Raw genomic sequence first — 23,688 nt, 5'->3', positions numbered from 1 at the left:
GTCTCTAGCATCAATAAGCTAAGAGATGAATGTCGTCGAGGCCAAACACTGGACCAGAAGGCGTGGCCACTTTACCTCGTTGCAGTTACGAGGTTTAAATAGTACATACGTTTGTTATCTAGCGATTATAATTTTTTTAAATGCAGACAAAATTCAGAATCACAAAATTATGTGCAATTCGTAAGCACGGTGCTCATTACAACGGCCCAAGGGCATCGAATGTAATCATAAGTATTGGCGTTGCGGCATTGAATGAGAAAAATAAATTCTCGATTCACTTTATTAGAACATTAAAATTGTTTACCAACATTTCACACAGTTGCGTACTTATTGTACAATAATTTCTGTATTTATGCTAGAAAATGAACAAGAAACGGAACTATTCTTATTCATTTATTCACTTGTTAAGCGCAATTATATAATAGCTTAGGAAGGCTCTGTAACTACACGTATAAGATGACGTTACGTTTGAATAAGAACAGTTGAAGACAGGATTTAAAAGAAACCGCTTCACACATCAACAGAACCTGCGGCGCGAGAAATAATTTATGAATTGGACAGACACCACGCGATTGCACATGCATGATATTGTTGCAAAAGGATGGTTGGATGGAACTAACATTTCCTATTGCATATCATTCATACAAATTGAATGACGTCTGATCTCTCCTTCCCTACGGGTATCTTCACGGAATGAGCGACGCAACCTCTCAAGTTGCGTTCAACATCCTTGTTACTCATCGAAATAGAGAAGTGCAACTTTAGCAGATGCATTTAACGCTCACAAAAATATTTCGATCTTAATGGTGACAAAAAATATTAGGACATTAAAGAAATGAATCATGTCAAAGATTCGGTGCCTACGTTACAGCCTCGCAATGTTCACAGCGACCGTCAACACGAGTTGACAGGTCACGTCCTTCAACACGAGTTGACAGGTCACGTCCTTCAACACAGGTTGACGGTTCCCGCCTGTCAACAAGAGTTGACGGGTCACGTCCGTCAACAGAACAGAGCTACTAAATACATCTGTACAAGTTGGCAAACTCTTCCTAATGAGGCAGCTCATTTACGTAATGCAAGTTCAGATGTGAGTAACCACTGCTAAACACTAATGACTAATTAGTGCACAACTTGAAGAATATTAATTTCGGTGCTCCATAACACAATAAGCAGTAGAAGGCAAATCTTTCCATAAATCTGACCAATGTGACTGATTAAACCCGTTAAAATTCCCACAGATAAAATTAGGCATTGGAATAAATTTATTAATCATTTCTAAAAAAACATTCTAATTTTGATCGTGAATAAACTGTTTAAAAGGCATCTGATGAATAAAGAATAGAACACTGGAACAAACTCATTAATCAAAGCTAGAAAGTGTGCAAGTTTGTAAGCGGTAGTGAAATGTAAGTAGTGCGCTTCTCGCAGAGTTATTAATTGATAATTCTCATTGGGAATCTACAATAAATGACGGAAGTTCATTGATCAATTACAAGCAGGTTCATCCCTACCGACCGAAATCTAATTCATAATAATATACATGCCTCGCTTCCGGCTAGGGAAAAATATTCGCTTACATTAAAAACACATTCAGGACATATACATTTAACACAGAACCTTAAAATAAATAATTATTGAAGGATTAAATCCAAAAGTTTCAGTAAGAACGTCACGAGACTTCAGCAAAGTCAGAATACAATGTGGTTACGTCTTTAGAGTGAGGCTTGAACTAGGCGATGTCATTGGTTCTGACCAATGATAGAATGAGGATATAGTTAAGTCACCAATGATAGACTAATGTAGTTATTCCTATATAGAAGGGTTAACGATGAGAACTATCAATGCAAAAGTGACTAAAAGTTTTCCAGCACCCATCTCTCAGGAATAGTGGTTGCAGTCTCGGTACAGACGAAAAATATCAACTTTATTTGCAGATTCTCGATCGTAACTATTAAATTACGTGGATATCACGACTATTACATGCATATTCGGTAGCTCGATACAAAGATAACTCGTATGCTCATTGGCAGACAAGATTTGGATCAGCTTACGTTAATAATACAATGGCTACAACATTTAAACTTGCTAAACAACTACGAACGTTCACCCACTACAATACATAAAGTTATTACAAGCTACGAAATTTATTATATTCTAGGAAGATTTTATCGCCTAATTTTGCAGACACAACAAGAAGGAAACCAGAAGATGTTCTGACTGAGCTGCTCTCCCGTGCCGTCCAATGCGACCAGGCGCTTCTGGGCGAACTGCTGCTGACACACCGCGACCGCTCCTGGAGGAACCTGGCACGCCCCCGAGCACTGGTTCCGTCTGCGGGCAGAAGGAGGCAATGGGGATTCATTTTGAAAGAGGGTAAACAAGGAGTCATGAAGAGTGCAGAAATGCGTTGATGAAATTAACAATCACATGTTAAAACTAAACACGGTCACCATGTCATATGATGAGTTTGAATGTTCCAGTCCAAGGCAACACTGTTTCGACTTCGTCATTCAGAGTCATTCTGCCGTCGGTATTCAGGTCGTCACGAAGGTCGCGGGGGACAACGGATCGTAACTAACGATCATCTGCCCGCAGTAGGGCAAGCAGATGCAAGATGCTGTTGCTTGCTTCTTGGAGTTCTTGTGGTCCGAAAACGAATGATGCGGGATTGTATTCAGGAAGGCCTCGTGCCTCTCGAAGGCCTAAAAAGTGAACCTCTCTCCCAGCTTTATCGGCAAAACGTTCAGCTAAGAGCACCCGCGGTCCCACTACGAAAATGGATCTCTTCTGAAGAGACTAAACACTGACAGTAGCTCTGATGTTCACTAGCTGCCATATAGCCAAAACCCTGCCTTTCACACACCGTCATCAACACGCGATTATTGATGCTATTGGCATTATATCATTTATATATACTATAAATATTATTCTAGATATAATATTACTCACAAGCAGGTCTCGGAGCGCACCAGTTGCGTGTAGCGCGGGTTCTCCTCCAGGTTCACAAGGAACATCCAATCCCCTTATCAGAATAGAACGTAAGTGAGTTTGGAACAATATATTTATGGATAAATGATGATGTATATAAAAGAAGATATTCGTGGAAAAATAGTTGTTTATAAATAAAGCGACATATTCACTGATACAAGATTTTTGGGCTTGCGCAATTCTAAAGAAAACGCCTTATCGATGGTGTAACTAATGTAGTCACCACGTGTCATGAGCGAAAAAATTAAATAATTACGGTACTTCAAAACGTTTGAAACTTTGGCTATAGGCATGACAATTCCACAAGAGTAATAAGAATTCGAGATTAACATGCTTTCTCTGCAAATCCCTACTTGAAATGGTTGGAACCCATTGCACCACAACCCCACACACCTTACCACACCCTATCCCACACCACACCTACACTACAACCACAATTTGCCTATCACAGCAACCGCAACTTACGCCACACCACAGCCACTACCTACCGTACACATTAAAGTCTACCCGACACCACGGCATACTACTCACCACAGCTACTCCACTCTACAACTAATATCATAACTTAACCAATACACAACCTATGTCATAACTCGTGTCAGAACCCACCCCACACCACAACCTACCCCACACCCAAACCTACTCCACACCACAACCTACACCACAACCACAGCCAGGTTGGTACGCACCAGATATGCTCTGCGCTGCCTTGGGCATGATATAGTTCGCTCTGCTGGGGCAGAGGTCCATCGTGTCCCCCTCGTCTGACACCACCTGACGTCGGTACCGCATACCTGCATTCGAGGTTCTGCACACATAATATTAAAGGTATTTTAATGAATATATAAATAATAATATATTAATGGTATTTTAGATAATATAATAATGATATCGATAGTTGATACATCAATATTGTATTTGCATCCTTGATGTTAAAGCTCGAGATTTTTCCCGTTTCAACCGGGAAATTTAGAGTCGGGAAATTGATGCGCTGAAAATACTTGTAGGTAATGTTGGGCTTGTTAGTATTTATTTGTATCCTATACGGTAATATTAAAGCATAAAACCGAACGAGCAGTTAAAGTGTAACAATTATAAATAATACCTATCTTAGTCATGCTTGATATTAGTATTTTAGTCAATCATTCGTCATTCCGCAAGCCGAGATTTTGGAAATCAAAGAAATGAGCGAAATGAAGGTTAAAGAGATTTATCCATGAAAACTAGAGAATGGCGTGGTCAAGCTTCATAAGAGTGACTTCATGTTCAAAGGAAGTTTTCATTTCATAGTTAATAAGTTTCCTCATCTTCACAGATTCATCGAGAATTCCATGCAAAATGGTCCCCGCATCTACAGTTGCGGTTTGGCAGACAACATTCCTGATGAAACCAAAAGACAAGGCGCCAAGTTGCTGTACCGTCAGGTAAACAACACGCGTGCGGAGCAAAATGCAAAACTGGACGTGTAGGATAACAACTCCGCAGGATAACAACAACTTTTGAGTCCTATTAGTAGACCAGATAAACCAAAAAATTAAATTAGATCAAAAGTTGGTGTGTAACTATTAGCGAAAGGTTGAGATAATCTTCAAGTAGATGCAGAAGTGCGGATAAGTTAAACACAAAACCGTTGTTTCAAATCACCTTATGAACGAAAGTAAGAACAGGACATTAGTAAAGAACGTTCAAGGACTGAACATTAGGTGAGAACGTACGTAAGAACTGAACATCAGTATAGAACGTACGTAAGAACTGAACATTAGTTGAGAACGGAAACAATAACTGGACAGTAGTCGAGAACGAACACTAAGACTGCGCGTTAGTGCACGAACAAGCGAAAGAGTTCCACGTCACGTCTTACTTGAGCCACCAAGCGTGGGCTTTGACGGGGTCTTTGCTGGGGTAAGACAAAAAAGTTGGAGAAGCCCTGAGGTAGGTTGGGAAGGAGGAACTTCCAGCACGGTAGTAGGGTCCTAATATCCTGCAGTCAAAAGCAAGTCAAATGTAGAAAGGAGTGTAATTTTTAGAAAAGAGCCAAGCAAAAGCTCCAGAAGCAGATTTGTATGGAAGGAATGTCGTTTAGATGATCACGCGCCACGCCTACACCAAGATTAGCGTTGCTGGCAAGTGGATTTCATAAGTGAATGCTTGCGAGTCGCAGACGCTATATTCAAGGAACACTTCCAGCCGTTACTTGCTACTAGGACGATTAAATTATGCTGGGGGCAATGAATGATGAGTAAACTTGCATGGCGGTATGCGAATCGGATATTTTAATTTTCGTAAAGGTCGTGAGAAGAAATAGGATAAACTAAACTACATAGAGCGGAGCTTAGAATTACTAACTTGAACCTTCGCGCCTGTGTAGGTTATATTCAACAATATTCAAAAAACTCTTCGTGAATTATCAGAATGTAGGAACTGAAATATTGGATCCACCCATGGACGACCGAGTCTACTTCACCCATGGACGATCGAGTCTACTCCACCCATGGACGATCGAGTCTACTCCACCCATGGACGATCGAGTCTACTCCACCCATGGACGACCGAGTCTACTTCACCCATGGACGACCGAGTCTACTTCACCCATGGACGACCGAGTCTACTTCACCCATGGACGACCGAGTCTACTTCACCCATGGACGACCGAGTCTACTTCACCCATGAACGGTTGACAAAGTTCAAGAGACAAGACAAAGTTAACGCTGACACCGCTACACTATAATTGCTATCAATGACATTCCTATCTGCCGCAGACGCACTTAGTAGACCTATGTCTGTAGGCCTTAGGGTCGACGTAGGCTGAGGAGGCGTTGCTGTACCCCACCATGGGGGGAGGGGGCAGGTACCCGTGGGGGGGCTCGTACAAGCTGGGGGGATCCCTGCAATATTACGAGGTGGTTAACAACTTGTACAGTCAACTACTGTAAACTCTGTACTAATTACTGTCAAGTTATAATTAATAAAATCATAATTATCCAAGTTACAATTAACTAGCTACGATTTATCAAGTTGTTATTTAATAAGTTATTCTTTCAGTATACCGAGAATCAGAAAACAAAAATAAGTGTAGGAATGCTGAGAGTATTTACTCATTGAATTCAGACGAATATTTTCGAGTAGCTAACCGAAAACTTGAGAGGAAAAAGATGAATTTCGAATGCAATTATTTGAACAAGGCACGATACAAGTAAAAAAATATATAACTCAGTAGGTACTCACTGCAGTGAGTGACAGCGCGCATTTTCTCGTCGACGAAAACGTGAAGTCACGGACAGACAGACGGACGGACAGACGGACATGGCGAGCACAACAGTGCAATTTTTCCATAAATGAGAAAATGCGCTAAAAAATACCCTGGACTTACATTGCTTCGAAGGTGTAAGTGTCCCGAGTTTCGTCCATGAGCACCGAGGAAATGTCGAACATATTCTGCTCCAGGAGGTATCTGATGCGGTCCCTGAGGGAGAACAGTTACATTAGTACACGTGGTCCCTGAGGGAGAACAGTTACATTAGTACACGCGGTCCCTGAGGGAGAATATCAGGGTGATCACTCACCTAGGATAATCATCAGGGTGATCACTCACCTAGGATACCTAATCATCAGAGGTGATCACTCACCTAGGATACCTAATCATCACAGGTGATCACTCACCTAGGATACCTAATCATCAGGGGGTGATCACTCACCTAGGATAATCATCAGGGTGATCACTCACCTAGGATAATCATCAGGATCGGTGCAGAAGGTGAGGCGCGCATCCTTCACGCAGGTAGGAGTCTCTCCGTGCTCCGCGGGCATGAATTTCTCCGACTTTTTAACCTGACCGTAGCGCTGGGGCGGGGAACTCGCAGGGGCGTACGACATGCCTCGTGCGGGGGGGTATGATGTACCTGTTGGGGGGAAGGTGCAATTTAGCAGGGTACCATAGATATACAAACTATTCATAAGAAATCGATATACGAACTATTGTTACGGAATGGATATACGAACTATTTTTACGAAATAGATGTACGAAATTCATCTGAAGAATTTTGATTCCCTGCAAATTGGAATATAATGCATTCTCTGGTCATTATTCGTACGAGTTTTAATGCGAAAATTTTGTCATCTAATGCTAATTTACGAAATAGTGCAAATGTCTCGATCAATCTCTAATAAATGTACCAATGTTCCAGGAATTAAATCATACCGGCAGGTATGACGTACGTAATGCCTGCTGCTGAAGTGTAAGATATCCCTCTGTGCTATTGATGTGTACCTACACAATATACCACTGAATCTCGTACCTAGAAATATTTTCAAAAATGTATTTATATACAATAAATTACTATTATATTATCATATTATATTACATTGTGTAATATATTCAAGCAAAATTATTTCACACTTTGACGTGCCTGCTGCTGAGGAATATGACGTGACTCCTGCAGGAGGGTAGGACGCTAGCACCACGCATCGTAGGAAGCAAAGGACCAGGAATAGGATGTGATATGGCGTCATCCTGGTAGATGTTGTCGAACTAACGTTACTTCCAAGCGCCGATGAAGAATCTGTACACAGACAAAAATTACGAGAAAAAGAAAAACAATTTATTAAAATTGAAATACTAATATAGTTAATATTGAAATTTAAACACTAATATAATATACTACAATAGTACTATAAGTACTTATATTATTAGTCTGCTTATATCGCAAGTTCACAAGGAATTTAAGAGCAAAGAAAACTCCAAGAAAATTCACCATATCGATATTGAAAACGTTTCGGAGTCCAGCTCCATCATCAGTTCGACTAAACTAAAAATGAATAAAATCACTTTAAAAGTAAATCACTATACTTTATATATAGTACTACACAATACTATGTCACTATGCATGAAGGTATTCAAGATTAAAACAACACAGTGATCACATTCAGGCTTAACTCGCTGAATTTTATGAATAATTCTAATAAGTGAATTCTTGGTGCAGGTAAATTTGTGACAAATTCCAGGAACGTCTTTGATAAGACATCAATAATTTGATCAGAAGCCCTGCAGGAAGGCCCGGGCATTTCCTGGAAGGCATTCTTTGATCTTTCGGGTCTTCCCGAAAGCATTATGTTGTAGCAATCAAATATGAGCCTTAACACACACCAACACAAGGGTATTATCCGCACTCACGAGACAATAGTGAGGAAGATCCACACGATAAAGCATTCATAAATTATTATTCAATGATGAACATTATGATGAACTTCACACTATGTCCGATATGAAATAAACGCAGATGCAGATAAGAACATATACAAGACAAAATTAATAGTTTATAAGGTCATCGTTGTAAGAACGCAATTGCCGAGTTGTTGGGGCAACGGGATCGATTATCGATGATGTTACGACCCCGGTTCACTGGAGGACTCTGTACGCTGAAGCTGCACTAAATTATTTACGCATTAACCCAAGCTGCAGTAATCGATGATGAATCAATTCACACTCAACTGAATTAATCATATAATTTTCTTCTAATCTTCTACCACTAGCTACTTTATAGCAAACTACCAGAAATTTCGAACGGAGACCGGAGAAGCAACTAATTTTTACCATCGCCATACGACACCGTAGTCATAAGATACGTCGGATGCTGTTGGATTATGTACCATTAACCAGTTTTGAAATACAGCTGAAATTATTTATTTCAACTGTTTAATAATTTCAAATGTCAGCGTTTTGACAAACGTATTGTATGGTCGCCGTTGCTTGAAACTATTCATTAAGCTACAAGCAACTCACTCAAACGACAATGTATATAAAAAAAATATTCCAGTACTAGGAAATCGATGTGCGAGGACCTAAATGGCAGTTGCCGGGTGAAAAAACAAAACCCTGAGGGATCTTAGTAGGTTATTCAATGAACTGTGTTCAGATATAAAGCCTTCAATAAATTATATGAGAAACGAAATAGTGGCAGAAAACAACGGCAGAGGTGGCACTAAGTGGAAGTAATGGAAGGAAGCTACAGCAGAGGTGGCACTAGGTGGAAGTAATGGAAGGAAGCTACGGCAGAGGTGGCACTAGGTGGAAGTAATGGAAGGAAGCTACGGCAGAGGTGGCACTAGGTGGAAGTAATGGAAGGAAGCTACAGCAGAGGGGGCACTAAGTGGAAGTAATGGAAGGAAGCTACAGCAGAGGGGGCACTATTGTTAATGTTCTCAGTAGAGCATCTGACCACAAAGTTAACATCAAGCTGTCAAAGAAAGGCAGAAGAACACTGCAAGCGCTAAAATACTCTTGAAATAAATCACATTTTACATCACGTTCTCAATTCATATCCTCAAATTAGGATTTCAATTAAAAAGAGCGGGACATCTCTCCTATATACACTCGTAAAACTAAGGCACAATAGAATTTAAAGCTTACACAACACAATTGAATTATCCTTCAGCCAATGAGAGTAACCATTGTTACCAGGTCATCGCATATACGATGTAGTATAAGTTATGGTCAATGTTTCCCCAAACACAAAGTTGCACCTGTGTTCACTGACAGTCATTTTAGTTACCAGGGGCCGTATTATCAAAACTTCGTAAGTACGCAAAATCGACAAACGAGTGGCGTTGCTATGACAACGTAATACAGGGTGCGGCGCGGGAACTTACTTATTTGAATTGCGCGCCACGTGGCGGCCATTAGTCCTAGGAAGGTGGCGCCATGCGCAATATGGTGCGCGGGCTATGAAGTTTTTCGTCCACTCAGTTCAGTTGCGACCATGCAGTGGTCGAGAGAGGAGCGCGCGTTCGCAGTCTCTGTGTACTTTTCTAGTGGCCGGTCTATCGTTGCAACCCAGCGTGCGTTTAGGAGGCAGTTTAATGTCGCGCCCACTGGTCGTGTTCCTGGTCGTACATCAATCGTTCAGTGGGTGAATACTTTTATGAATACAGGCAGTGTGTGGAAACAAAAACCAGGTCCTTCCAAAACCACTAGGACGCCAGAAAATGTCGAGAGAGTAAGGCAGGCGGTTTTGCAATCACCTAAGCGATCCGCACGAAAACATGCATCTGCGCTTAGAATTTCCGATCGCACAGTTAGGCGAATTCTGCACCAAGACTTAAAATTCCACCCTTACAAACTGGCAGTGGTGCAAAAACTAAATCCACGTGATTTTGTTTCACGACAAAGGGCATGTGAAGCCATCGTTGAAAACTTGCCTAACAACGCACTTGTGTTTTTTAGTGATGAAGCACATTTTCATCTGTCAGGGTGTGTGAATAAGCAAAACATGCGATATTGGAGTGGTGTGAACCCCCGAGAACTTCATGAGAAGCCCCTTCATGCAGAACGAGTGACTGTTTGGTGTGCCTTATCCAGGACTGGCATCATAGGCCCATGGTTTTTTGAAGAGAACGATAGGGCAGTTACAGTCACTTCTGAACGGTACATTCAGATGATTCAAGAGTTTTTCCTTCCAAAACTTGATGAACTTGGTGTAAGAAATGTGTGGTTTCAACAAGATGGGGCCACGGCTCACACAGCACGCGCTTCAATGGCTCTCTTGCGCGAACACTTTCCACAACGCGTGATCTCCTTAAGGGGCGATCTCCAGTGGCCAGCGCGCTCGCCGGACTTAGCCCCCTGCGATTATTTTTTGTGGGGATACTTGAAATCCTTAGTGTACACCAATCGTCCGAGGACCCTAGCTGAACTGAAGAACAACATTCGCGTTGCTATTGCTGACATTGGTCCAGACATGCTTGAGAAGGTGGAGCGAAACTTCCGATCTCGTCTGACAAAATGTATTGAACAGCATGGAGGTCACCTACAAGATGTAATATTCAAGAATTAAACTTGTAAGTAAACCCAACGAAACTTTAAATGTAGCTCTTTGTAAAAAAGAAAGAATTAAAACGCTATCTTTAATACTTTTTACTTTGTGATTTTTTTAAAAGAGTAAGTTCCCACGCCGCACCCTGTACTAGTGGTGGTATTATAAGAACATTTGTGCGGGAAAAATATGCGCGGGAAAAAATTTAGGCTTTTAGCTAAGACTTGCGTACGAGAGTTTTGATAATGCCAAAGTTAGGGTGTATTTACGTACCACAGAACTTTTTTGTCGTAAGTACAAAAAGTTACGAAGTTTTGATAATCCGGCCCCAGGCTATTTTGTCCACTGACGATAGTTCTAGTTTCCTGGATACGTCGATACGCAAAGCATTACAGACGAGTTAGAAAATCAGTGGACTAAGGGTTACTACTATTAATTAATACTACTATTAATTAATTACCTACTAATACTCGCAAACAGAGAACCGAAGTAACAACAACGCTCAGTTTAGTAATACCTATAGATTCCATCAATGCATAACATAACATAGTGACGTCGGCGCTGAATTGTATGCCGGATGTGGCCTGTCGCCGATTCTTTTCCTTTTCGTGCCTTGTTCACAGAAGATCTAAAATCGTGTCATTTGACCGGATCTTTTCATGACTGATGATAGTTTGAAATAGCTACTCGACTTCCACCGAGTTCGATATGGTGCTAGGTATTTCAAATCTAAACATATATTTTTCCATAGCTTTATCTAATCTGTTCTTGAACGCGTTCATACTTGGAGCGCCAACTGTGTCAATCGCGGGGAGGCTGTTCCACATGTCGGTGATTCGAAGCGAGAAGAAATGTTGTCGCATGGATGTGTTCCAACGCTGTTTTTTTAGTTTATAGCCGTGGCCCCTGGCGTTGGTTCTTGTTTCAAGTTCTAATAACCCTTCAGGGACCTTATATAAACCATGAGTATACTTGTATACTTCAATGAGGTCCCAACGCAGCCGTCGATAACTGAGGCTTGGAAGCTTCATAATCTTCAATCTTTCTTCATAGGACTTGCCCTTCAAGCCTGGAATTATCCTTGTTGCACGTCTTTGAACATTCTCTCTTAAATTTCTGTCATTTTCAAATATCGGTGATCACACGACGTTTCCAAACTCTAGATTCGGGCGCACGACAGCAGCAAACAACTGCTTCATCGCTTCTGCATCTAGGAACTCGGTATGAGCGTCTGATTAGTCCAAGAAGTGTGTTGGATGTGTTAGCTTGCGTTTCAACATGCTTAGAAAATTTCAGCTCCTTGTCGACATAAACTCAGAGATCTTTTTCCACACCAGACTTTTCAGTCAATAGGTACTCTCTCGTTGCAATCATGTCTTCTCATACTGTAATCTTGCTGTTCATTGTTCTTCCCGAGGTGAAGTACTTTACACTTGTCAGCATTGAACCGCAGCTGCCACGTATCAGCCCAGTTAACTAAGCTGTCAAGATCATCTTGCAATTGCGCTTTATTTGACGCATTCTTCACTGTATTATAAACTTTTGTGTCGTCGGCATACATGGAGCACACGCTGGATACTACTTCTGGCAGATCATTTATAAAAGCAACGAACAAAATAGGCCCCAGGACGCTTCCTTGTGGCACGCCACTGCGCACTGATGCCCAGTCTGACACGGTNTGTCTTCATCAGCGCGGCAAACGATGATGTCTTCATCAGCGCGGCAAACGATGATGTCTTCATCAGCGCGGCAAACGATGATGTCTTCATCAGCGCGGCAAACGATGATGTCTTCATCAGCGCGGCAAACGATGATGTCTTCATCAGCGCGGCAAACGATGATGTCTTCATCAGCGCGGCAAACGATGATGTCTTCATCAGCGCGGCAAACGATGATGTCTTCATCAGCGCGGCAAACGATGATGTCTTCATCAGCGCGGCAAACGATGATGTCTTCATCAGCGCGGCAAACGATGATGTCTTCATCAGCGCGGCAAACGATGATGTCTTCATCAGCGCGGCAAACGATGATGTCTTCATCAGCGCGGCAAACGATGATGTCTTCATCAGCGCGGCAAACGATGATGTCTTCATCAGCGCGGCAAACGATGATGTCTTCATCAGCGCGGCAAACGATGATGTCTTCATCAGCGCGGCAAACGATGATGTCTTCATCAGCGCGGCAAACGATGATGTCTTCACCAGCGCGGCAAACGATGATGTCTTCACCAGCGCGGCAAACGATGTCTTCACCAGCGCGGCAAATGGTGAGGTCTTCATTAGCCCGACAAATGGTGATGTCTTCATCAGCCCGACAAATGGTGATGTCTTCATCAGCCCGACAAATGGTGATGTCTTCACCAGCCCGACAAACGATGATGTCTTCATCAGCGCGGCAAACGATGATGTCTTCACCAGCGCGCTGCAAAAGTTACAGCTCAACCAGACCGCAAATATCCCGTGCCAGTATCAATTAATAAAGATATCCAGCCTCGGCGACAACTAAGATACTCAGATCCATAACGACAAAGATATTCAGAGCCAGTGACAAAGATAGTGAGTGCCAGTAAAAACTTTTCATTTAATTATCCATTTATTAATAATAGAAATCAAAACTTCAAATCATTCAGAGATGACCCCTGTCTATAATCAGGCAGCGCTGAACCCTGGCCATATAGTGGTCTATAATCAGGCAGCGCTGAACCCTGGCCATATAGTGGTCTATAATCAGGCAGCGCTGAACCCTGGCCATATAGTGGTCTATAATCAGGCAGCGCTGAACCCTGGCCATATAGAGGTCTATAATAAATTCACATCAATAATGTTGGGAGAGAAAGCGCTCCTGTAAAAGAACTCAATGAACCTGACAAGAAATACGGGTATGAGAGCCTTAGATATGAAGCGGATATAGCAGCAGATTTTGCAGCAGCAAATATATGGCAGATGTACATGTAGCAAAAATATTGTCTATGTAGCGGCTGAGGATATATGGCAGATGTAGAGGTAGCTAATATATTGTCAATGTAGCGGCAGAGGATATATGACAGATGTAGAGGTAGCTAATATATTGTCAATGTAGCGGCAGAGGATACATGGCAGATGTAGATGTAGCAGATATGCCAGATGTAGAAGTAGCGGATATAACAGATGTAGAAGTAGCAGATAGATTTAGAGCAAATTCAAGACCGATGAAGAGGTAGCAGATGTGCGGTAATGTAGATGTGGCAAATAAACTGCAAATGTAGCGGCAGCGGATTTATGGCAGATAAAGCAGCCATAAATATAAGGCAGATTTAGAGGTAGTATAGGTATACAGCAGATGTAGCGCATATGTTGCAACTGAAACTCGTAGCAGCAGGCGCAGCTGTGGCATTGAGAGTGAAAGTAAAGCAGCATCATCGCCCGTACGCAAAGTTGTGCACGGAACGTTACGAACGCGTGCACGAAACGTTACGAACGCGTGCACGAAACGTTACAAACGCGTGCACGAAACGTTACAAACGCGTTCACAGAACGTTAAAACGCGTGCACGAAACGTTACAAACGCGTGCACGAAACGTTACAAACGCGTGCACGGAACGTTACGAACGCGTGCACGAAACGTTACAAACGCGTGCACGAAACGTTACAAACGCGTTCACGGAACGTTACAAGCGCGTGCACGGAACGTTGCGAACACGTGCACGGAACGTTACGAACGCGTGCACGAAACGTTTCGAACGCGTGCACGAAACGTTGCGAACGCTTGCACGGAACGTTACAAACGCGTGCACGGAACGTTACAAGCGCGTGAACGGAACGTTACAAGCGCGTGAACGGAACGTTACAAGCGCGTGCACGGAACGTTACGAACGCGTGCACGGAACGTTACGAACGCTTGCACGGAACGTTACAAGCGCGTGCACGGAACGTTACAAACGCATGCACTGAACGTTACAAACGCGTGCACGGAACGTTACAAGCGCGTGCACGGAACGTTACGAACGCNAATTGTGGCGCACAGCAACGAAATGAGGCGCACAGCAACGAAATGTGGCGCACAGCAACAAATTGTGGCGCACAGCAACGAAATGAGGCGCACAGCAACGAAATGTGGCGCACAGCAACAAATTGTGGCGCACAGCAACGAAATGAGGCGCACAGCAACGAAATGTGGCGCACAGCAACGAATTGTGGCGCACAGCAACGAATTGTGGCGCACAGCAACGAATTGTGGCGCACAGCAACGAAATGTGGCGCTTAGCAATGAAATGTGGCGCATAGCAACGAACATGGGGAGACATATATGACGTAAGCAATGAAGATATGGGTAATATATGTGACGAAGGTGAGAAATGTCACTGCGGGTGGGAATTCCTATGAAGGAAGAGGCCTTATTCTGGCTAATATTGAAGGACTTTTCCCACGAAGCGCACGTCACATTATCGGCGTACTCTCAGACATGGCAGACGTGGGATGGACCTTTTAGATCCCTCCTTCGCTTATGATCGTCGTAGAGTTTATGATCTTCAAGATCTTTGTTGCATGGTAGCAACAGAGACGCATCTCAGAAGGAAGATCCTGGATTTAGAAATTGTAATATCTATAATAACTATATCTGAAAATACAGTGAATATGAAGATGATGAAATTTAATCTGCAACGTATCCGACGCTCACAACTAGACCGTTTAGAGCCTTGGACCTTAATAGTTGTCAGAAAACTATACGAAACAGTTCCCGTGGGAGCATCTGCCTAGCCAACAAGCGCCGTTGCCAGCAAGATGACGCATTAACCTCAACCTGTTCTTCGCTAGCAATGAGGAAGAGCGTGTGGACATTAAGATTGAGACTTCGCTGTTATAACATCGGTTGGTGGCTGGGAAGAAGCATGGAAATAATAGTCAGCCATGACACGAGCTTAGAGAGGCAGGGATACCTCGCTGAAGTCGACTAGAGATCCGAATTCAACGAAGAGAAAATTGAAACATATATACTTGAGTAAGCGAGAAACTTTTGCAGGAACAAGTTGGTTATACTCGAAAATAGACTCTAAAGGTCGAAGTATTGAAAGAGAGCGGGTAATCCTCAGGGGAAAACGTCCGCACAAGTAAAACGAACAAATGGCCGTCCATTCCAGCGAGCTAGGAGAGTGTCTGTCGCCACAAGGAAATCTAAAGCAATTAGCTGAACTCGTACAGGTCGGACGAATGAGCTGCAGAGGATCGTTTGAATATTGTTTAGCAAAGTCAGATACTCGAGAAAGACGTCGAAAATCTCAGGAGCTTTCAAGAGTGAGCGAGGGGTTTAGAGAACACAGAGTTTGCATCAGAAGACCGATATATAAAAATTTTCAGCAACCGTGATCTGATAAGATTCCTGCAGTTCTGATGAATTAAAGTGCCGAGGCTCGGAAGGCTTCAATTCCTATACTCCGGAAAGCTTTTTTGGGAAACAATCATTCAATCACTTCAAGCGGGGCTGACAACGCCAATTTACGAGGAGAAACAAGCCTTGTCAAGATAATCAAGGTCTATGAGAAGGTAGTACCCGTGGGATATGTTGATTATATGGAGGAGGCTTAACTTGATAAATGGAAAACACGGTTTCGAGAGAAAGCACTCCCGCTTGTCACCGTTACTGTATAGCCTGCTGTAGTCCATGAAGGAAGGAGCTAGCATAGATGTGGTATGACTGACTTAGCGAAAACTACTGACAAAAATTGACATCGTGGCCCGCCCTATTTCGAAACCAAGGCTGCTAAGAGTAGGAGGAAGATTGTTAACGTGGATACCCAACTGTCCGACAGGAGATAAGCTGTTGAGATTGGAGATTCAAAATTGAGCAAAGCGGGGCAAAAATTGGAGAAGAGTTAGGAGATCAGTGCTTGTTATCCTCTTTGTAGTCACTTGCGGACGCATGACAAATATTACAGACGAACTGAAGTGAAAAATATTAAATCCAATAACAAAATTTGCACTACCGAGATACAGAACTGGTGCAGATATCGGGGTGGAGCACTACCTACAACTTGGCACCGGACGACACCGAAATTTAGAAAAAGAATTTCGAGTTTTGAGTACCGAGACAACATTTGATGACATTTGATGACCACAAGCGAGAAGCAGGCGACAGATGGGGTGCATATATGGTGGACATTTTGAACAAGCAAAGAGATGTCGATGGTTAAACTTTCCAGAGAACTCGTGCTTCTTCTCAAGTACCGCTGCCAACTTAGAAAGCTAGATTTCAAAATTTCATCTATGTCATCAGTTCTTTTATATCACAAATTAACCATATAATTGAAAGGAGAGAAAAGCCCAAGCTCATAACTATAATTTAGGAAGAGGGTTTCGAAATATATTTATTTTTCATTATAGTGACATCACAGTTTAGAGTAGGGAGGGACTGTGCACAAAAACCAGTCGGAAAACCGAGCCGCGGTCAGAGTTCAGACTCTTCGGGAAAGATCCCTTTTCGCGGCGGGTCTGAGGTTGTTCATTGTACAATGCCTTGCCGATGGAGCCGAGAGGGAATGAGAGTTCACTCTTGAGACCTTCAAGGGGCGACTAGATACGTTCTCGAGCACAATCCCTGATCGTCCGACTCTCCCCCGCTGCTATAACAAGAAGCAAGCAACAGCATCTGGCATCAGCTGGCTTAAATGAAGGCAGATGCATGTTAGTCATGTTACACATTATTGCAAGGGTTTCGGTGGTGGAGTGAGACTTACGACAAAGCATTTAACGTAAAAAACAAGCATTATCCGCAGTAATTTTAAGCACTAAAAACTTATTTAACAACAATTGCAGGCCCCGCAAACAATTTGCAAGGACGTGGAAGTTCTGTTTCCACAAATTTGCAAGGACGCAAAATTTGGACGCGGAAACAGAATTTCTACAAAAATGGGCCAAGGCATATAAATTACGAACAGGTTTTGGCAAGTGAGTTTCGTTAATTATAACTAACTTATAACTTTTAGTACCGTAACAACCATGTGGTTATTGAATCAAGGCAGGAAGAGACTTATCGCGAAAATTGTCAGTAGAATCAAAGGTCCATAGTTTCCGTTAACCCTCCAGGCATACCAGCGCACCCTCCTGGCAAATCACGTAGAATCGACATTGATTACGAGTGGAATTCGTTGAATCTACTTTGATTACAAGTTGATTTCCTTGAAACGACGTTTTTCCAACGTTATTTCAACGTCATATGCCTGTTTGCTTTCCATTTCTAGGTATCACGCAGCAGGTCACCCGCTGCTCTACGAAGATACCGGCATTTTCACACAGTTTTTCTAAGTTATGAAACTGTGGGAAAATTTTGGATATGGGAAATCCCGAGGCAGAACTGAAGGGTTCGTTCTCCTAGCCTTACCCGAGCCTGCTTGCTTATATAAGGTCACGGTGGGGTGAAGCATCCCACAGCCATGCCTGCTTGCCCATATAAGGTCACGGTGGGGGTGAAGCATCCCACAGCCATGCCTGCGTGCCCATATAAGGTCACGGTGGGGGTGAAGCATCCCACAGCCATGCCTGCTTGCCCATATAAGGTCACGGTGGGGTGAAGCATCCCACAGCCATTGCCCATATAAGGTCACGGTGGGGTGAAGCATCCCACAGCCATGCCTGCTTGCCCATATAAGGTCACGGTGGGGTGAAGCATCCCACAGCCATACCTGCTTGCCCATATAAGGTCACGGTGGGGTGAAGCATCCCACAGCCATGCCTGCTTGCCCATATAAGGTCACGGTGAGGTGAAGCATCCCACAGCTATGCCTGCGTGCCCATATAAGGTCACGGTGGGGGTGAAGCATCCCACAGCTATACCTGCTTGCCCATATAAGGTCACGGTGGGGTGAAGCATCCCACAGCCATGCCTGCTTGCCCATATAAGGTCAGGGAGGGTGGTGAATCAGCCCACGAGAGAGATACGTAGTGAGAAAGGAAGAGAGAGAGGGTGATAGTGAGAGAGGAAGAGAGAGAGGGAGATAGTGAGAGAGGAAGAGAGAGAGTACGCGCGGTCACTTCATTAAATGCGACGCCAAACCAATGGACGCGCGGTCACTTCACTAAATGTGACTCCAATCCACTGGACGCGCGGTCACTTCGCTAAATGTGACGCCAAACCATTGAACGCGCGGTCACTTCACTAGCGACGCCAAACCAATGAACGCGCGGTCACTTCATTAAATGCGACGCCAAACCAATGGACGCGCGGTCACTTCACTAAATGTGACTCCAATCCACTGGACGCGCGGTCACTTCACTAAATGTGACGCCAAACCATTGAACGCGCGGTCACTTCACTAAATGTGACGCCAAACCATTGAACGCGCGGTCACTTCACTAAATGTGACGCCAAACCACAGAACGCGCGGTGGTTCGGATAAAAAATCTAGCAGGTATCGTCGCACGCTCGGATGCGAGGGCAGCAAGCTACAACAGGTTACTTTTGGCTCGAACAGGTCGCAAGGTGCAGCGCTTATGAACGCACGAGTCGTTAAGAGAATGACGTAACCTTATCAGCAGACCGGAATATCAACAAACATCCGCTATGGCACGAGAGAGAAAGTGAGGGGCAGGGAAGGATGTCACACCTTGAAATCAGCATCCTGCTAAACCGGTGTTACCCCCAACCCTCCGCCTCACTCTTGCCTGCCCGAGTGAAGGTGCAGGGCCTTGCGCTTCATCACTTACATGAATCGTGCTATAAATGCTCGTGTGCACCAATACGCTTTTCCATGAATGATAATCGCATCTACACGAGGCTTAGAAGCCTTTCACAAACCCATCTGATTAAGCCACGTAGATAGAAGGTGAACCAATCTCCAAGCCACAAGGTACAAGTTAGGTAGTTCTACGTACATATTCGGATACGTAGATCCTAGCTTACATATACTAACCCGAGCTAAACTAAGTACGCAGTTCTCTAAACGAATCGATTCAGTAACGAAAATAATAGTAAACAAATTACCAGACCTACGCTATGCATATCAGCTTTACTAACGATGGTAGAGATAGCAGATCATTGAGAGAAGCTTAAAGTCGTGACCTCAACTTTAAGATGAGGAGTCTGCAGTAACGATGCAAAGACCAGTCGCTGGATTACAAGATCACGAACCCAGGATATGCCAGGCACAAGTTCTTTGAAAGTTACAATGGCACAAATGACGCAATTGGTTCAACACGATATATTGAACTCAAAGTACAGCAGTCATAAAATATTTATCATAAAATTATCTAACAACTTTAGAAAGCAATGTTAGGAAGACGGCACAGTCAAAATTTGTCGCGAAATCCAGAGCAGTTCATTAAGTGAAGCCATTTGTTATAGACGTGGGTGAGAAGAACATGCAAGGTTTGTGGGTGATTACGAAGATGCTGTTAGGTTATAATGGGCACGTCTGGTCGTGCGAGGTTAGGTTAAGTATAAGTACTGAATGGAGTTGCTTTCCAGCAGCAGCGTCTTTCCTTAGCTGCGCGCAGCCGACACTGGTGTGGCGTTGTTCGACAAGATTTCATTGGCTAATTAGTAGTGGCTGGTTGGTTAAGATTAATTGGTATTTGCTAATTGTTATCGGCTTGTTGCTTTTCCCTTATTAAGATGGCCATCGGTGATTGGCTCATCGGCAATGACTATTGAAGGTCAGCGTTACATGAACGCATACTCGGTAGTCAGTAAGAGCCAGGCCTGCAAAGAGTACAAGACCTAGCCTTTCCTAATTGGGCAAGAGAAATCCGAACTGCCACGAGGGCAAGACTGGCTCTTCACCCGATCTTGTCAAGCCACTAAGAAATGGTAAGAAACTTTAGTATCTTCCAAGTAATGCAAATTCAAATAATCTGCGGTTGTTCAATACGTAGTGTGAGCACGTTGAAAATTCTACCTTAGCTGATGAATACTTACGATGGTTAAACGTACATCAACAAACGGAGGAACGATAAAGAGACAGCGTTGTCTTGGAAGCTGGCTGCAGATATCTTTTATAATGCAATTTTTTATTCGATTGTTGAACACAGATAGTCACGATAGCATTATTCCATCTGAAATTATTACAGGAGGTCTGCGACGCCTGCTCCACGAAGACGAGGAATATTGGTATCACAATGAACTGAATAGCGAAATGTCTACCTAGGAATATTGATTTTCTTGATGCTCAGACTGGGTCAAATTTCAGATCTAGAATTCATTGAACCTGGACCAAACGACGTAGATGTCAGATTCTCACACCATGCAATTTTTACGGGCATTGTCAAGCCTTTTCGTAATCAAATTTACAAAAATAAGAGGATAGTCTACTAGTAGGGAATTTGTACACTTCCACCAACTAAGAAAAGCCCTCCAACAAAATCAATGGACCTCCTACTAGTTTAGAGACAATTTCTAATATAACGTATCAATGACCTATGTTAACACTTCAGCTATATGCTACGTTACCAAATAGACAATCCAATGAAAAGTTCAATGCCAGTATCACGCAATGACAATAGTGGTTCCTTCTCAACGAAGGCCAGACACACGTGTTCTACTGAAGCCAGCACACGAGAACGACGTGCACACACCAATGCAACGTCCAGAAGCACACTGACCTGAAAACGTGGATGACGAGTGATAAACTGACAACCGTCAACCTGCTCAGCTTTAGGTGGACCCAGACGTTCTCAAGGTTCTCAGGAAATTCTTGTGGTGCAGTTTGCTCTGAACTCACAATGGCGAGTGCAAATGACTTGGTAAAATTAACTCACGACGTATAATGGTACATGCAAATTATTGAGTAAATTAAACACCTGATCCGTAATAGCGCATACGACAAATTAGATAGGCTGTTATATGATCTACAATAGCGGGCGAAACTGATTATCTGTGGATTGTACACGGACAGTGATCACATGTTGCACAATAGTGCGCGCAACTGATGAGACGAACTGTACATATGGTGCACAATAGTGCGCGCAGCTGATGAGACGAACTGTACACATGGTGCACAATAGTGCGCGCATATAGTCCGCGCAGCTGATGAGACGAACTATACACATGGTGCACAATAGTGCGCGCAACTGATGAGACGAACTATACACATGGTGCACAATAGTGCGCGCAACTGATGAGACGAACTGTACACATGTTGCGCAATAGTGCATATAATATTTAATAGTGTTTTTAATATGTTAACAGAGCAATATTTAATACATTGTTTTTTATTAGTTGCCTGCCCCCGGATTGGTCGTTACTGTTATTATGTGCTTAGTCCTTAGATGGACTGTAATGATGCCATTCTACATAGTAACAGTCTAACAGATTCATGGAGTATGTTTTTTTCAGAACATAGTAATAGCTATTTAACAATGATATCATGTACCATTAAATCATTTCCTTATTCAACACCTATAATCATTATGGAGTTGGAAATAATTTCTGCAAGAATGATATCGCGCATTAAGCAACTGGTACGATATGTAAGTTTATTGTCTAGCGTAGCTAGGAAGTAGTTCTGTTACAACCGTCATTATTGTCCGCATTTATTGTCTGACACTAAGGTATCAAAAGTATAGGTACTTATATGATAATATTGGCACAATAAAGTATTATGTTTTCAAACTGTCGCACGTGAAGGCCTTCCTGGGTTACAACCTCTTTGAGGATCACGAGAGATTTCAAGTTAATTTTTTTCTATGTCGTAAAAACTTTTACAGGCTTGCTCTTGGTAACATGAACTATTATGCTAACTAATCCTCGGTGCCATCACACCTTCCATCAGTTCATACTTAGTATCACCATGACTCATTCTACCGGCTTACCCGAGCTACCATGCCATTCCTCACCGGCTCACCATCGGAAGCATTCCTCATTCTACCTGCTAACCCGAGCTACCATGCCACTTTGCACCTGCTCACCATGGGTACCACGACTCATTCAACCGGCTAACCCGAGCTACCATGCCACTTTGCACCTCACCGGCTCACCATCGGAAGCATTCCTCATTCTACCTGCTAACCCGAGCTACCATGCCACTTTGCACCTGCTCACCATGGGTACCACGACTCATTCAACCGGCTAACCCGAGCTACCATGCCACTTTGCACCTGCTCACCATGGGTACCACGACTATTTCTTCCGACTAACACGAGCTACCATGCCACTTTGCACCTGCTCTCCATCGGCACCACGACTCATTCAACCGGCTAACCCGAGCTACCATGCCACTTTGCACCTGCTCACCATGGGTACCACGACTATTTCTACCGACTAACACGAGCTAACATGCCACTTTGCACCTGCTCACCATCGGTACCACGACTCATTCAACCGGCTAACCCGAGCTACCATGCCACTTTGCACCGACTCACCATGGGTACCACGACTCATTCTACCGGCTTACCCGAGCTACCATGCCACGTTGCACCGACTCACCACGGTACCGCGACTCATTCTACCGGCTTACCCGAGCTACCATGCCACTTTGCACCGACTCACCATCGGTGCCATGACTCATTCTCCTGACTCACCCTTGACACACTGGCGTATTCTAGCAGGTTTGACTAAAAATAGGAGGAAGTTCGAAACTTTGAAATTGTGATTTGTAGAAAAAATGCACCGAGCTTATCCTTCATTATTCAAGGTCTTAGTGGGAGTTGCGGTCGATGGCTCTGTAGTTAAAAAAACCGCCCTTCAAATCCTGATTCAGAGAAGTGACCTCGACGCTCGGTTGCCTGTTGTTGTTCCGAGCTTTCCATTTTTTATTCGTCTCGAAATGAGCGAAAACTTTCATTATTTGTGTTTAGGGCAAATATTTCTATTTCCGATTCCTCTACTAGATACATTTGAAAATAATATATTTGGTGATATTTTAAATGCAAACAGTTGCGACGATGGGTCGTTTAGTTTTGAAGTCTTAAATAGTGAATGGCGT

General features: G+C 43.3%; 1 protein-coding gene across 4 annotated transcripts; it reads right to left on the bottom strand.

The window, feature by feature from the left end:
- Positions 1-266: 266 nt before the first annotated feature.
- On the bottom strand, positions 267-21,436 carry LOC108683104 (protein spaetzle 5). Of its 4 annotated transcripts, none has more exons than XM_018172392.2 (9): positions 21,368-21,436; positions 7,398-7,550; positions 6,716-6,890; positions 6,362-6,454; positions 5,757-5,876; positions 4,853-4,972; positions 3,681-3,799; positions 2,953-3,025; positions 267-2,334 (listed from the first exon to the last, which is right to left on the bottom strand). In XM_018172392.2, exons 2-9 carry the CDS (start codon positions 7,498-7,500, stop codon positions 2,169-2,171), a joined length of 969 nt encoding a protein of 322 aa, XP_018027881.1. In that variant the 5' UTR covers positions 7,501-7,550; positions 21,368-21,436; the 3' UTR covers positions 267-2,168. The 4 variants fall into 4 exon arrangements, with proteins under 4 accessions (XP_018027881.1, XP_018027880.1, XP_018027879.1 ...); XM_018172391.2 differs by lacking the exon at positions 21,368-21,436 and adding an exon at positions 20,685-21,335; XM_018172390.2 differs by lacking the exon at positions 21,368-21,436 and adding an exon at positions 20,700-21,335.
- Positions 21,437-23,688: the final 2,252 nt, after the last annotated feature.

This window comes from Hyalella azteca, unplaced genomic scaffold, assembly GCF_000764305.2.
Source record: "Hyalella azteca isolate HAZT.00-mixed unplaced genomic scaffold, Hazt_2.0.2 contig14408, whole genome shotgun sequence".
NCBI classification, from domain to species: Eukaryota; Metazoa; Arthropoda; class Malacostraca; order Amphipoda; family Hyalellidae; genus Hyalella; species Hyalella azteca.
This window is presented reverse-complemented; position numbering and strand designations above follow the sequence as displayed.